The sequence below is a fragment of the Sminthopsis crassicaudata genome, chromosome 2 (genome assembly GCF_048593235.1).
Source record: "Sminthopsis crassicaudata isolate SCR6 chromosome 2, ASM4859323v1, whole genome shotgun sequence".
Classification (NCBI taxonomy): domain Eukaryota; kingdom Metazoa; phylum Chordata; class Mammalia; order Dasyuromorphia; family Dasyuridae; genus Sminthopsis; species Sminthopsis crassicaudata.
This window is the reverse complement of record NC_133618.1, coordinates 452,001,447-452,018,364: the sequence shown is the minus strand read 5'-3', so window position 1 is coordinate 452,018,364 and position 16,918 is coordinate 452,001,447. Positions and strand designations below refer to the sequence as shown.

At 34.8% G+C, this 16,918-nt stretch overlaps 1 protein-coding gene across 8 annotated transcripts in view; it reads left to right on the top strand.

The window, feature by feature from the left end:
- TPX2 (TPX2 microtubule nucleation factor) overlaps window positions 1-16,918 on the top strand; it is a 71,165-nt gene that overhangs the window by 30,819 nt on the left and 23,428 nt on the right. For all 8 annotated transcript variants that reach the window (XM_074292793.1, XM_074292790.1, XM_074292797.1 and 5 more), the window contains 6 exons: window positions 3,266-3,394; window positions 4,608-4,727; window positions 6,347-6,462; window positions 7,188-7,339; window positions 8,559-8,730; window positions 16,057-16,195. In XM_074292793.1, the coding sequence (XP_074148894.1) occupies window positions 3,266-3,394; window positions 4,608-4,727; window positions 6,347-6,462; window positions 7,188-7,339; window positions 8,559-8,730; window positions 16,057-16,195 (828 nt within the window). The remainder of the gene's footprint in view (window positions 1-3,265; window positions 3,395-4,607; window positions 4,728-6,346; window positions 6,463-7,187; window positions 7,340-8,558; window positions 8,731-16,056; window positions 16,196-16,918) is intronic.

Sequence of the window (16,918 nt, the reverse complement as noted above, 5' to 3'; positions counted from 1 at the left end):
CCTGTTTTTCCAAATATTTTGTGTGTAGTATTGGAGTTAATTGTTCTAAATTTTTGGTAGAATTCACTTATGCATCCATCTGGCCCGAGGATTTTTTCTTCGGGAGTTTGTTGATGGCTTGCTCAATTTCTTTTTCTAAAATAGGGTTATTTAAGTATTCTGTTTCCTCTTCTGTTAATTTCAGCTATTTATATTTATATTTTTGTAAATTGACAGATTTATTGACATATCCTAGCTTAATTCATTTTTGATACTGATAATTTGATTTTCTTTCTTTTTCAAATTAATCAATGGTTTATCTATTTTTTCCCCACATAAAACCAGCTCCTTATTTTATTTATTAGTTCAGTGGTTTTCCTACTATCAATTTTATTAATCTCTGCTGTATGTTTTTTTAGGCTTTCCAATTTAGTGTTTAATTGAGGATTTTTAATTTGTTCTTTTTCTAGTTTTTTAATTTTATGCCTAATTTATTGATTTGATCTTTCTCTGTTTTACTAATATAAGTATTTGTAGGTATAAATTTTTCCCTAAATATTGTTCTGGCTGCATTCCATAGGGGATATATAACTTTTAAGAATTTAGGTTCTATTATTAAAAGTTTTCTTCAGGAAATATTAAAGGGGGAAGAATAAATACAAATGAAAGGCAAACCTTTTATATTCTTCAAGTAGTGTTCACACATGGCTTGTGATCCTGTGATTCCTGGGCTGATAAATCTTGGGACTTCTGTTCCATTATTGTCAAAAAAGACCAAATAATTTCTAAGGACTTTGCAAGCTCTAAAATGTTAAGATTGTGTTTTAGAAGCCCCTCTTAAGACTAAACATGAACACTCTTTGCAGATGACATGGTGGTATACTTAGAGAACCCCAAAGACTCTGCTAAAAAGCTATTAGAAATAATTCAAAATTTCAGCAAAGTGGCAGGATACAAAATAAATCCACATAAATCCTCAGCATTTTTATATATCACTAACAAAATGCAACAGCAAGAGATACAAAGAGAAATTCCATTCCAAACAAATGTTGAGAGTATAAAGTATTTGGGAATCCATCTACCAAAGAAAAGTCAGGAATTATATGAGAAAAATTACAAAACACTTGCCACAAAAATAGTCAGATTTAAATAATTGGAAAGACATTCAGTGCTCTTGGATAGGCCGAGCGAATATAATAAAGATGACAATACTCCCCAAACTAATCTATTTATTTAGTGCTATACCAATCAGACTCCCCAGAAACTATTTCAATGACCTAGAAAAAATAACAACAAAATTCATATGGAAGAATAAAAGGTCGAGAATTGCAAGGGAACTAATGAAAAAAAAAAAACTCAGAGGAAGGTGGTCTAAGTGTACCTGATCTAAAGCTATATTATATAGCAGCAGTCACCAAAACCATTTGGTATTGGCTAAGAAATAGACCGGTAGATCAGTGGAACAGATTAGATACAAAGGACAAAAAAGGGTACATCTATAGCAATCTAATCTTTGACAAACCCAAAGATACCAACATTAGGGATAAAAATTCATTATTTGGAAAAAACTGTTGGGAAAACTGGAAATTAATATGGCAGAAATTAGATATGGATCCACACTTAACACCATATACCAAGATAAGATCAAAATGGGTCCATGATTTAGGCATAAAGAGTGAGATAATAAATAGATTAGAGGAACAGAGAATAGTCTACCTCTCAGACTTGTGGAGGAGGAAGGAATTTATGACCAGAGGAGAACTAGAGATCATTATTGATCACAAAATAGAAGATTTTGATTACATCAAACTAAAAAGTTTCTGTATAAATAAAACTAATGCAAACAAGATTATCTGAAGGGAAATAACAAATTGGGAAAATATTTTTACAGGTAAAGGTTCTGACAAAGGTCTCATTTCCAAAATATATAGAGAACTGACCCTAATTTATAAGAAATCAAACCATTCTCCAATTGATAAATGGTAAAAGGATATGAACAGACAATTTTCAGATGATGAAATTGAAACTATATCCACTCATATGAAAGAGTGTTCCAAATCACTACTGATCAGAGAAATGCAAATTAAGACAACTCTGAGATACCACTACACACCTGTCAGATTGGCTAAGATGACAGGAACAAATAATGATGAATGTTGATGGGGATGTGGGAAAACTGGGACACTAATACATTGCTGGTGGAGTTGTGAAAGAATCCAGCCATTCTGTAGAGCAATTTGGAACTATGCCCAAAAAGTTATCAAATTGTGCATACCCTTTGACCCAGCAGTACTACTACTGGGCTTATATCCCAAAGAAATACTAAAGAGGGGAAAGAGACCTATATGTGCCAAAATGTTTGTGGCAGCTCTTTTTGTTGTAGCTAGAAAACTGGAAGATGAATGGATGTCTATCAACTGGAGAATGGTTGGGTAAATTATGGTAGATGAAGGTTATGGAATATTATTGCTCTGTAAGAAATGACCAGCAGGAGGAATACAGAGAGGCTTGGAGAGACTTACATCAACTGTTGCTGAGTGAAATGAGCAGAACCAGAAGATCACTGTACACTTCAACAACAATACTGTATGAGGATGTATTCTGATGGAAGTGGATATCTTCAACATAAAGAAGGGCCAACTCACTTCCAGTTGATCAATGATGGACAGAGGTAGCTACACCCAGAGAAGAAACACTGGGAAGTGAATGTAAATTGTTAGCACTAATATCTGTCTGCCCAGGTTACATGTACCTTTGGAATCTAATGCTTATTTTGCAACAAGAAAATGGTATTTACACACATGTATTGTATCTAGGTTATATTGTAACACATGTAAAATGTATGGGATTAACTGTCATGGGGGGAGGGAGTAAAGGGAGGGGGGGATAATTTGGAAAAATGAATACAAGGGATAATATTATTAAAAAATATATTAAAAAAAAGACTAAACATGAAGAGATTAAATTAAGATAAAACTATTTGTCTTCAGTAGGTAAGAAATAATATTTTTGGAGTAGCTAGGGGGTGCTATGAGACTCATCTTCCTGAGTTCAAATCTGGTTTCTGACATTACTATCTGTGTGACTCTGGGCAAGTCATGTCACCTTGTTTGCCTCCGATTTCTGGGCTATAAAATGAGATGGAGAAGGAAATGGCACTCTGGTATCTTTTCCAAGAAAATCCCAAATGGGGTCACAAAAAGTTGGACATTAATGAAAAACTACTGAATGATAATAACATTTATTAGTATACTGTATTAGTTACTCTTGTTGATATCTTCTCTAGAGTGACTAGAAACATGGCTGCTAAGAAGAAATCAGAACAGCGGCAGAAACATCAGCTCAAAATGAAAGCAGAGAGACACAGTGTTCCAGTAGTCAGTGATGAAATGCCGCCTTCCAAGAAAATGAAAGTGTGAGTACCCAGGTGTTTGGGTTTTCCGTACTTTAGGTGACTTTGCTTTATCCCTTAACCCTCTCATATTCAGGGAAAAAGTAACCTTTCTTTTGGCTACATTTTTTGTGAGGGCAATTGGAAATGGCTTTTGCATTTAAATAAATATTATTGCTAGTATAAGATCAGTTTGTCTCAAGCATACTTGCTACATCACTGAGTGTTCTAGGGACACTAATGAAATGGTAGCTAAACTGAATTAGATGAATTAATTATGTGGCAGAAAACATACCTATCTTCCTAAAAAGTATAACTGTTTGTATTGTTGGCTACCTTTTTTTCCCCGGATCTGCTTTTGTCTCTGGATTTTTGTATTAACCACTATTATTTTCTCTTGCTTCCTCTCCTACTTGTTTGTCTGTTCCCTAGACTTCTTTGTTAGATCATTATTCATGTACACTTAATAGTAGTAGCTTCACGGCTCTGTCTTAAGCCTGCTTCACTGGTTATTTTGTATCATCTCAGTTGGTGATCTCATCGACTATCATGAATTCATTCATCAGATTGTGCATATGACTCCTAAATCTGTATACAGGACTAGTCTCTCTGCCAAGTTCTGATTCATGTTATCATTTTTGGACAGTTTCAACTACCAGGATGGTCCCATAAATACTCTAAATTTGACATGTTCTAAACACAGTTAATCTTTCCTCCTTAGACCTCTTTCAAATTATGTTTCTTATGGAAAGCAACATCATTTATTCAGCCTCCCAGATTCACAACTTTAGTGCCATCCTTGACTCATTGATCTCATTGACTATTTACCTCCACATAGTATCTGCCTTCTCTCCTATTACACAACTCCCATGCTATGTCTGGCTCAAATCTTTCCTAGAGTTCCCTTACCTGTGCCTCTTGTATTCCCTGGTTTTCTTCAGGACTCCATTCTAGGAATTCTAGGAGTCTAGGACTTCACCTTCTACTTGGGAACTTCTTTCTATGTGATTGTGCTCTTCTCTGCTTCCCTCCAAGCTTATCTTCTATCTACTTTCTGAATGTCTGAGAGCAGATACTCTTTCATATTTGTGTTTGTATTCCTAGTAACTAGCACTGTGACTTATGTTAGAAAGTACTTAATAAGTGTTAGTTTATTTGATTATGCTTTAACTGATTTTATATGTGACTCTGGGAAGACTAAATACATTGTCTGCTTTTGACATTTTTTGACCTTTAGCACTGAGGGCAAAAGTAAGTCCATAGAAAGTAATGCTTCCAAAAATGATACTCAGAAGAGTGAGCCTTCCCAGGGACGACCTGCAGGCAGAGCAGCTGTGTCTTGCACACCACCCATAAGGTGAGGATCTTCTATAGCTGGTATTTGAGCTGTATATCAGATTTGTGAATTTTTTTTTTTTTTTTTTTTTATTGACAGAACATATTCATGGGCAATTTTTAAAAAAAATATTATTTATTTATAATTTTTTTTGACAGTATATATGTATGAGTAATTTTTTTTAATATAACATTATCCCTTGTATTCATTTTTCCAAATTATCCCCTCCCTCCCTCTACTCCTTCCCCTTGATGACAGGCAATCCCATACATTTTACATGTGTTACAATATAACCTAGATACAATATATGTGTGTAAATACCATTTTTTTGTTGCACATTAAGTATTAGATTCCAAAGGTATAAGTAACCTGGGTAGATAGACAGTAGTGCTAACAATTTACATACACTTCCCAGTGTTCCTTCTCTGGGTGTAGTTGTTTCTGTCCATCATTGATCAACTGGAAGTGAGTTGGATCTTCTTTATGTTGAAGATCTCCACTTCCATCGGAATACATCTTCATACAGTATTGTTGTAAAGTGTACAGTGATCTTCTGGTTCTGCTCATTTCACTCAGCATCAGTTGATGTAAGTCTCTCCAAGCCTTTCTGTATTCCTCCTGCTGGTCATTTCTTACAGAGCAATAATATTCCATAACCTTCATCTACCATAATTTACCCAACCATTCTCCAGTTGATAGACATCCATTCATCTTCCAATTTCTAGCTACAACAAAAAGAGCTGCCACAAACATTTTGGCACATATAGGTCTCTTTCCCCTCTTTAGTATTTCTTTGGGATATAAGCCCAGTAGTAGCACTGCTGGATCAAAGGGTATGAGCACATTTTGATAACTTTTTGGGCATAGTTCCAAATTGCTCTCCAGAATGGTTGGATTCTTTCACAACTCCACCAACAATGTATTAGTGTCCCAGTTTTCCATGGGCAATTTTTTTATAACATTATCCCTTGAACTCACTTCTGTTCCAACTTTTCCCTTCCCTCCCTCCACCCCCTCTCCTAGATGGCAGTCAGTCTTATACATGTTAAATATGTTATAGTATATCCTAGATATAATGTATGTGTGCAGAACCGAACAGTTCTCTTGTTGCACAGGAAGAATTGGATTCAGAAGGTAAAAATAATTTGGGAAGAAAAACAAAAATACAAACAGTTCAGTCATTTCCTAGTGTTCCTTCTCTGGGTGTAGCTGATTCTGTCCATCATTGATCAATTGGAACTGAATAGATCTCTTTGTCAAAGATAAGATTCTTTTAAAAGTTTAAGCAGGTGGTGACTCGATAGTTTCAAAGTGAGCATTGACTTGGTCATGCTGACCTTAATGAAAATATATCTGGATTCATGTTTGGGGGCTTTGGAAACAACTCTTCCTCTCCCCCTCCCCACCCCTGAGGCTGGGGTTAAGTGACTTGCCCAAGGTCACACAGCTAGGACATGTTAAGTGTCTGAGATCAGATTTGAACTCAGGGTCCTCCTGAATTCAGGGCTGGTGCTCTATGCTCTACCCACTGTGCCACCTAGCTGCCCCTGGAAACAACTCTTTAGGATTATTTGAGTGTTAACATTTTTGTTCTCCCTCAATTCCATCTTTATTTCTGACTAATTTGATTTTCTTTTCAGAAAGAAGGTTCTAAAAAGTACAGAGGAACAAGAGTTGGAGAAGAGACTGAAGATGCAACAGGAGGTGGTAGAGATGCGTAAGAAGAACGAAGAGTCCTTGAAAATAGCTCTAGCAGGTATAGGCCAACTCTGCTGAAAATCTCATTTATGATTGCTTCTGTTCAGTAGATAGAGGTTTTTACCATAAAGCCTTCCTATGTGATTCATAGTCTGGATAAGTAGGATATGATAACTAAAATATTAAGATGAAACACTGAGCAGTGTTATTCTGCCAATTGAAGCACTATAATTTGCCCTATAAACATTGATCTTCTTGAGGATTATTAGGAACTTTGGTCTACAGAGAAGTAGCAACAAAGCTAGTTCCTGGAACAATTATTAGTAGTTTTACTTGGTAATGGAAACCTGATGCTTTTTCTTTTTCTTTCTTTTTTTTTTGGGGGGGGGGCACCTGGGGCTACATGACATGTCCAGGGTCATACTGCTAGAAGTGTTAAGTCTTCGAGGCTGGATTTAAACTCGGGTCCTTCTGACTGCAGGGCCAGTGCTCTATTCACTATGTTATCTAGCTGCACCGAACTTGATGCTTTTTCAAGAATAAGGCAGGATTGAGAGGATTAAAGAAAATGACTTGTTCTGTCCTTTGGCAGTATCCACAAAGATACTATCCAGGAGGCTGAGTCTAACCTTCAGAGTGCCAGTGGCAAATTAGGAAACTGGCAATATTATATTGGGTCTGCAAGTTCAGAGTGTTGGTTGTGCAGTATTCTCTGCTCATGGTGGTTATATTTCCAAAGTTTTGGTTTTCATTTTTTTTTTCCTTTTTGTCTACTGTATCCAGGGCAGCCTCCAAAGAAAATTGTTAGCCAAGTAACCAAGTCAGTTGACTTCCACTTCCACACAGATGATAGGATCAAACAGCACCCAAAAAACCAGGAAGAATACAAAGAGGTGAATTTTACATCTGAACTTCGGAAGCATGCTCCATCTCCGGTAAGGTAATAGGCAAAATGACCCAGTCCTAGTTACTAATGTATTCAAAAGGACATTGTGCTATTATTCTAAATATTAATTATCTCAGAGGAGATAAGAGTAAGGGTAGAGAGATACATGTTAACTCCATGGCCAACCATTCTGGAAAATAATTTGAAATTGTATCAAGCACCACATACCCTTTGACCCATCATAACTTTATTACTGGATGTTTTTTGAGCATTCCAGGGACAAAGCACTGGTCAAGTGGAAAGAGAATAATGATTTGAATGAGAATGGGACAAAGACCCACATGAAGCAAGACTCCAATGGCCTTTCTTAATTTACATTTCTTCTGCAGACCTCAGTTTCCTCATCTGTAGAATGGAAGCTATCCTTTTATCACTTAACTCATGAACAAGTTTGCTTTGAGAAAAGTGCTTTACAAACTGTGGAGTGCCACAGAAATATGAGGTATTAGTAATAATATGATACCTCATTTAACATATTGTAAAATATCCTTGTAAACTATCTTGAATAGAATGAAGACCAAGGAGACCCTAAAGTTAGCACATCCAAGCTAGATGTGATTAATTAGAAATAAGTTCCACAGAGTAGGAGAATTTCAGTTGAGTATCTTACATAGTATTTTATATCATTTATCTCATGAGATCTTTTTAATAGTCTTTAAACAAATAAACTTATCAAGTTAACCTGAAGAATCCATTCCTTTTTTCCCCATAAAATAGTCATGGTGTATAGTAAGAAAAAGAAAAGGTTATCCAGAAACTATAATAAAAGTAGTTGTAATTCTCCTTCTTGGTAGATGCTGATGACTTTGTGTAATTTGGTTGATCTCATTTGCTTTTTTCTGATCTAGAACTTACCTAGAGAACTCCAAAATTGGAAGTGTGAGCCCCTCATATTAGTCATATGACCTTACGAAAATCATTTAAACTTATTTGGTCTTGTTCTTCTAGCATAAAATGGACATAATTTTGTTTACTTTGGCTACTTCACAACATAGTTGTGAGGATAAGGCTTTAGGATTTGTGTTAATCTTATTTTTGAGTGTGGGACTTGTACTGTCAGCTTAGAGTTAAGACTGCAGCAGTCATAGAAAACTGCTTTTAAAAACATTTTCTTAACTGAAAGACCATTACAATTTGTGTGTAGTGTGTGTGTCTGTATAAGTTTTCAAAGGAGATTTGCCATTTTGCATGTAATTTTCTGTCTGCAGGCCCGAGTAGGCAAGGGGCCTACCATTGCCAAGCCTTTCAATTTGTCTCAAGGAAAGAAAAGGCTTTTTGAAGAAACAACTTCTACTTATGTCCCTCTCGCACAGCAAGTTGAAGCTTTCCATAAACGAACGCCCAGTAGGTACCACCTGAGGAGCAAGAAAGATGATGAGGGTAAGTGTTTTCTATTTGAATTGAGCATAATCATATATGTAAAATTATGTAATTTTGTACAGAGAACAGACATACAGCATAGTGTCTCTCCGACTTTTTGAGTCTGTGACATATCTGTAAACTTGTGGTTTGTGGAGGAATAGTGGTGAAGAATGGTTTCCTTCTTGTTTCCCCAGATGTTTGTCTATTTGTTTATAATACTAAGTCAAATTTCTATATTGCTTTAAGGTTTAAAGAACGTGGTCATCACAGTTATCTTATGAGTGGATAGTGCAGGTATTTATTCCCAATTTACAGATTAAGTGGAATGTGTTGATCCATGAACTTAGGTTCAGTTAAAAGTCTTGTGAATTGTAACTCATTTATGTACAAAGTCTCTATATGTTTCTATCATTATCACTTTCTTTTTTTACTCTGTTCATTCTCCCTTCTCCACTGAATTGTAGCATTGACCAAGGAGAATGAAGAAAGCAAAGTTAAAATCAATTCAGTTTCTTAATGTGAGACTTAGAAGGCTAACATTTTGGCTAAGTTAACATGGGATCTTGAAGTCCTAGAATCTCATTGTAATTTTTAATAGACAGTACATAGACTTTATAACATAACTTTATAACATAGACAAGGAGGGTCTTGTATTGTTGTATTTTATCTTTGACCTCAGCAATGTTGGTATTCTTTGAAAAGGGACTCTTTGCAACCTACTTGTACTTTATTGTCCTGTAAGCTTCTTGTGTCTTCCCATAATTCCTAAAGGATCATTTAGCATGAGTGTCAGAGGTCTTTACAATATTCCATGAGCCCCATTGTAATCTTAATCTATTACCTTTCTCTCATTAATTTAAAATCTTAACTCCTTTTCTAGTTATTTAATAAAAATAACCAATATTCATGTAGTGCTTTAAGGCTTACAGATACTTTGTATATAACTTATTTGTGCATCACAATAGCTTGATGAGATACATATTACAGGTTGCAGTATCTCTATGTTATCGAAGTTGAGACTTCATGAGTTCAGTTGTTGTCAGTGGTTATTTTGTTATAAGTATCAGAGTGAGATTCAAGTCCAGCTCATCTGTACTGCATGCCTAAAATATTATTAATCCACTTTACTCTCCATTTCTTACTCTCTCTTTTATGCTATTTCTCACTTAACAAACCATCATTGCATGCTTTGCCATTATTGTTCTCTGAATCACTCTTAATTTTAATTCTTCAAAGAATAGTGTCCAAGGTAGATGTAGACTGTTCTCACTTTATGTATTTTCACATTACACAAATTCAGCATTACATAAGGAATTCTTAAAGAAATCCACATTCCAGAAAAACATGTAATAACTTTAAAATTTTTTTTATTTTGTAATAAAATTTTTTAAAAAGTTATCACAGGTGTGGTTTTTTAATAGTATTTTATTTTTCCAAATATATGCACACTCTATATTCACCTTTGCATAATCTTGTGTTTCAAATTTTTCTCCCTCTCTTCCTCCTCTTCTCCAAGATAGCAAACAATCCTATATAAGTTAAACATGTGCTGTTCAAGAAAAATCAGATCAAAAGAAAAAAAACATGAAAGAAAAAAGAACAATTATCACCACAAAAAAAAAAAAAGGTGAAAATACTATGCTTTGATCCACATTCGATGTCCATAGCTTTTTTTCTGGATATGACTGGCACTTTCCATCACAAATCTATTGGAATTGCCCTGAATTACCACATTGTTGAGAAGAGCCAAGTCCATCCATCTGTGATAACTTGATTGTACAGTATTGTACTCTCATTCTGCTTCTGCCTCTTGGCTTAGCACTCCACTGCCTCTCCTCTGTCCTCCCTGATTCCCTCTCTAAAATAGCCCCTTCAAGTGAAAGTTGAAAATGGGCTTATGGAGAGACCACACAGCCAGGGCTGGATTGGGAGCAGGAATGGTTGACTTGAGTCCTGGTTCTACCTTCCCACTGTTTGTCTGTGTTCAATCCAAAATGTTTGTATATGACATTGTTGGAAGAGAAATCACTGTTTAAAAAATGGGGTTTTGTTATAGGGTACAACTAGAGATTGTTGAAAGTGCAATGTAAATTTCCAAATGTAATTTAGCTGACCGTCTTCCTGGGTCCTTATTTCTGGGCCTGGCTCATTATTCATCTACAGTACCTGTCCAAGATTCATATTTAGTTGCACTAATTCAGTGGGCTTTGTCCAATTATATATCCTGTTGTAGACAATAATTACTAATTCATTTATTTGAATTTTCCTTTTTAGATTCTTAAGACTTCACACTTGAGTGGTTTGGGATCTAACTGACAACTTTGTGATGTCTTAGGATCTATCTGCAAATAGTTATGTGGAATACCTCAAGTTAGTAAACATTTATTAAGGACCTACTTTGTACTAGATAATATAATAAAAGTTGAAAATACAGAGAAAAGCAAAACTCAACTCAAGGAGCTCACAGTGTAGTGAGGGAGAAAACATGCAAACAGCTGTATAAAGCAAGATAAATACAGGCTAAATTAGAAATACTCAATATAGAGAAGGCCCTAGAGTTATAAGGAATTGGGAAAGGCTTCTTGTAAAACATGGAGTTTTATTTGGGACTTGAAGAAGCTGGGAAAGGTGGGAAAGATGAAGAAGAGCATTCCTGGCATGGAGAACAGTCAGTGAAAATGCCCAGGAGTTGGGAATAATAAATAGACCAGACCAGTGTTACAGCATTGTAGAGTATGTGTTAGGGGACTGGAAAGCTAATCAGGGAGCTTGGATATGAAGGACTCAAATCTGAAGATCTTATATTTGATCTAGGAAGTGATAGGGAACAACTTTACTAGGTGGTGTGTGTGTAAGGCTGAGAGCATCAGACCTACACTTTAGGAAAATTGCTTGGCCAACTGAATGAAAGAATTGGAATGGAAAAGGTCAGCAACCCAGGCGTGAGGTGATGAGGGCTTGTAGCAGCCTGGCATCAGTGTCAGGAGAGAATGCATGTTATAAAGGTGAAATTGAGAGGTCTTGGCAACAGATTGGTCAAAAAAAAAACAACAGTGAGGAGTCAAGGATGACACCTACATGATGTCTAGATAACTCTGTGACTGGAAAGTATACTCAACCGGAAGAGGGCAGTTAAGAAAAGATAAAGAAGGGGGAAGATGAGTTCAGTTTTGGACACGTGTTTGAATTGTTCTCTGATTTTTATTCTGTGCTGGAAATCCAACATGAAAGGGGTAAAGACTTTTGTTGAAGATATTTCTCTTGTTGTTTTTTTTTTTTTTTTAACATCCTTAATATTGATAGTAGAAGACAATTTTTACATATTTACACATAAAATAACTTATGGAGAAGACTTTTGAGTGCTTCATTTTTCTCTATAGAGTCAAGTCCTCTTTGTAAAACACAGTGGATCTTTTGTTCTATATTGATGCCTTTCAGTCATTTGTGTGACTAGAACTATACTCTGCCATGAAAAATGACAAATGTAACCAGGGCAAAACCTACTGGAGCCAATGCCTTATTATTCTCTTCTGATATTTTCCTTAAAATACTTTCTTAATACATACATTGATAATTCTCATGAAGATGTTATAGTGCTTAGAAAATAGGTCTGTGACTTACTAGTTCTTGATTATTTGACGTTTTGGGATAAATTAGGTTGTCCATGATTTCCCCCTTATTTGTTCAGGATCTTTTAGATATTTTGAAAATCAGTCCCTCAAAACTATCTTCCAGCATGGGTTTTTTTCTGTGTATAAGTGATCTGATTTAGCTTTTCTTCCTGTCTTTATCATCTTTAATTCCATTTTCACTTTTTCATAGAATTTAATGAGAATTGAATTGTTGGAGTCCATGTGCTTGTTCTGCTGTTAATAGTGATGAAAATAATGTTATATAATATACAATTGGTTTCATTTTCTTTATTTTTTTTCTATCTAGTTTTATTAATATGTGATCATACAGTCATAACTTTAGAACAAGAAGGGATCTTAAAGTTCATCTTGTCCAACCAACTCATTTATATTATTGCTGAAGAAACTGAGAAACAGAGGAGTTAATAATACAATTAGTAAGTTGAAAATAGTTTAGTTGAGTCTCACTTCAAGTAGATGGTTTTCTTTTCACTATTTTTCACTCTTATTCCACATTTATTTAGTGCTTTAAAGTTTGCACTGTTATCATTGATCATCAGGAATCATGGATGATAGTTATTTTTAATTTTTTCAAGTTTGTTTCTCTTTTATGATGTTATTAATGTATAAATTGTTCTTTTGGTTTTGTTTGCCTCGTCTCTGCATCAGTTTATAGTAGTCTTCCCAGATTTCTCAAAAGCTGTCCCTTTCACCCTTTCTTACAGCGCAAAATATCATAATTGTTTATCTTTTTTCAAGTTGCTGGGCAAAGTCTCCTCCTTTCTTTCCCCTTTAGTTTCTATTTTTTTTTTATTATAGCTTTTTATTGACAGAACATATGCATGGGTAATTTTTGCAACATTCTCCCTTGGACTCACTGTTGTTCTACCTTTTTCCCTTCCCTTCTTCCACCCCCTCCCCTAGATGGCAAGTAGTCTCATACATGTTAAAGATGCTAAAGTATATCTTAAATACGACATATGTGTGCAGATCTGTACAGTTCTCTTGTTCCATAAGAAAAATTAGATTCAGAAGATAAAAATAACCTGGGAAGAAAAACAAAAATGCAAGTAGTCCACATTCATTTCCCAGTATTCCTTCTCTGGATATAGCTGATTCTGTCTATCATTGATCAGTTGGAACTGAATTAGATCTTCTCTTTGTTGAAGATATCCACTTTCATCAGAATACAACCTCATACAGTATTGTTGTTGAAGTGTATAATGATCTCCTGGTTCTGCTTATTTCACTTATATCAGTTCATGTAAGTCTCTCCAAGCCTCTCTGTATTCATCCTGCTGGTCATTTCTTAAAGAACAATAATATTTCATAACATTCATATACCACAATTTACCCAACCATTCTCCAATTGATGGACATTCACTCAATTTCTAGTTTTTGACCACTACAAAAAGAGCTGCCACAAACATTCTTGCACACAGGTCCCTTTCCCTTCTTTAGTATTTCTTTGGGATATAAGCCCAGTAATAATACTGCTGGATCAAAGGGTATGCACAGTTTGATAACTTTTTGAGTATAGTTCCAAATTGCTCTCCAGATTGGTTGGATTTATTCACAAGTCCACCAACAATGTATCAGTGTCCCAGTTTTCCCACATCCCCTCCAACATTCATCATTATTTGTTCCTGTCATCTTAGCCAATCTGACAGGTGTATAGTGGTATCTCAGAGTTGTCTTAATTTGCATTTTTCTGATCAATAGTGATTTGGAACACTCATATGACCATTTATCAGTTGGAGAATGGCTTGATTTCTTATAAATTAGAGTCAATTCTCTATATATTTTGGAAATAAGGCTTTTATCAGAACCTTTAACTGTAAAAATGTTTTCTTAGTTTATTGCTTCCCTTATAATCTTGTTTGCATTAGTTTTATTTGTACAAAAGCTTTTTAATTTGATATAATCAAAATTTTCTATTTTGTGATCAGTAATGATCTCTAGTTCTTCTTTGGCCATAAATTCCTTCTTCCTCCACAAGTCTGAGAGGTAAACTATCCTATGTTCCTCTAATTTATTTATAATCTCATTCTTTATGCCTTAATCATGAACCCATTTTGATCTTGGTGTACTGTGTTAAGTGTGGGTCATTGCCTAGTTTCTGCCATACTAATTTCCAATTTTCCCAGCAGTTTTTGTCAAATAGTGAATTCTTATCCCAAAAGTTGGGATCTTTGACCCCCCTTAGTTTCAATTTTTTTTTCTTTTGCTACCACAAAGTGGACTAAAACTGAAACTGAAACTAAAAGAAAGTTCTCTTAATGACGTCAGAATTCATAACTGTTTTTCTCCCTCCTTTGTCCTCCCCCATATATTATTTTGTAAATGGAATTCTCAGGTTAGATCACCATGGAAATTTGAATGGCATTTAGTTTTGATTTCTAAAATAAATTAGAATTTTAAAAAATATTTTTTCTTGATTAAAAAATGTAGAGACTTTCATAAAGGAGACATTGTACAAAATCATGGTACTTGGAAGACCTGGGTTCAAATCCTGTCAGGTAGTCTGTAATCTTGGACAAGTTGATCTCTCTGATTCTTAGTTTTGTAAGGAGATTGAACTTGATTTGTAAGGTTCCTTTCAATTTTGCACAGTGATGTATTATGTGAAGATCATCAAGGCTTCTGATTTTTTAAAAAGTAGTTATCTTCTTTGAGTTGTTTATCAATATGTATGTATTTGTTAATTTGCTTCATTCATATTATCTCACCCAATCACTTATTCCTTAATGTGAGCTAATAGGAATGTAAACTTCTCCAGGGCAGGGACTAGTGTGTTTATGTCATTGTGATCCTAGGACCTAACACAGTAAGTAACACACAATAAAAGCTTAATAAATGTTTGATGAATGAATTAATAAGGAAGGTACTCTCTGTAAAGTGATTGACTTTGTGTTTTATGTATAGTGAAAGTGTTTCACATTCACAGTACCAATAGTTATAGGTGGCCTAAAAAATGAATTCTTAGCACTTTTCCTACCTCCTTTCTAGTGCTTTGCTACTGTCACTGCAAAAACAGAAAGGGGCCGCATGGGACCCAGGGATATTTTGTATTTTTTATTGATTCATGGGTTGCTATAGCCACAGAATTGTTCACTTAATGGCTATTCTATTAGTGATAAGCCTTTACTAACTTAGGCTGTTCCTCTTTTTTGTTATTTCTCCAAATAGTTTTATATTTTCTAATTCAAGGGCCTGTAGACTAGTATAGAAGGCAATACTTAGAATGGTAGTTTTAAATAATTATGTAAATCGAGGAACCACTGAATTAGAAAGTCATGTATTTGATTTTAGAAATTTAAATTTTTTCTTTTATATGAATGTACTTTCTGGGAATTTACAGAACTGAAATAGTAATTAGGTGCTGAAAGACATTTTCTTGAGCAAAAATTGTTTATGGCAATCACAAACAAAATAAAAGTATTGAAAAATGTGGAAATTAGTATTAAACCATGGGGATGGGATGGGGAATGGGAAGGAGAGGGGTGATTAATGACTTTTGTTTCATATTAAAAATAACATTAATGTTTTATATAAATCAGAGAAGCTTTTCTTTATGAGTGGAAAGAGAATGCTAAGCTATACCAACACATCATTTACTCCTGATTGTTATCCATTGTAATCTGGGCAAAACCAACTGGAGTCCCAATTATGGCAGGGAATCCAATGGCATTTTTATGGTTTCACTTGCCAGGTCTCTTACCCTCCAAGCCATCGGTGCTCAAGATAACAAACCCACAGACTCCTGTATTTAAAACTAAGCAGCGTGCAAGGCCTGTAACGTGTAAGAGCACTGCTGAATTGGAAGCAGAGGAACTTGAGAAAATTCAACAGTAAGTTCCCATAAAATAGTGGAAAATCTAATTTTAACAGTTGGTGTATTTTCTTATCTGGTAATTGATAGACTTCTGTCAGTGTCTGTGGGACTCATAACATATGTGACCTTTTTTTATCCAGCCTCAAGGTAAGGAACCAATTGAGGCAACAACTAGGGAGTCATATTTGTGTTGGGAAGGATGAGGGAAAAGAAGTAGCAAAATGTTATTTAGGAAAAGCCTTATTTGATTTTTACAACTTGTGAAGGATAAATATTGTTCCTGTTAACAGATGAGAAAATTGAGGCTTAATGAGTAAAGTGACTTTTCCAGTTATTAAACTAGTAGGCAGAACAGGTATTCTGAGTGCTAATTACAGTGTTTTTCTCATTAATCTGTGGTTCTAATAGCCAGTGCCATTATGTGGCTAATAGCATTGTCAGCTAAGGTTAAATGTTAAGATGGAATATAGAAAATCTTCCCCTCCTAATGGTACTATTTGTTTTAGTTACTAGTTACTATGAGCAAAAAACAAGTCACATTCTATGGAGTTAATCAAAGGTTCAGACATTATATAATAATTTCTCTTTTCTAACAGTATTAGAAGATAATATTACTGTATGTCAATGACAATTGATATCTTAATGAAGTTTAAAATACACTTATGAAGAGAAATCTCCATGATTATTATTTCTGTCTTTGACACAAATTTTTTATTTTATTTTATTTTTTTTTAAACTT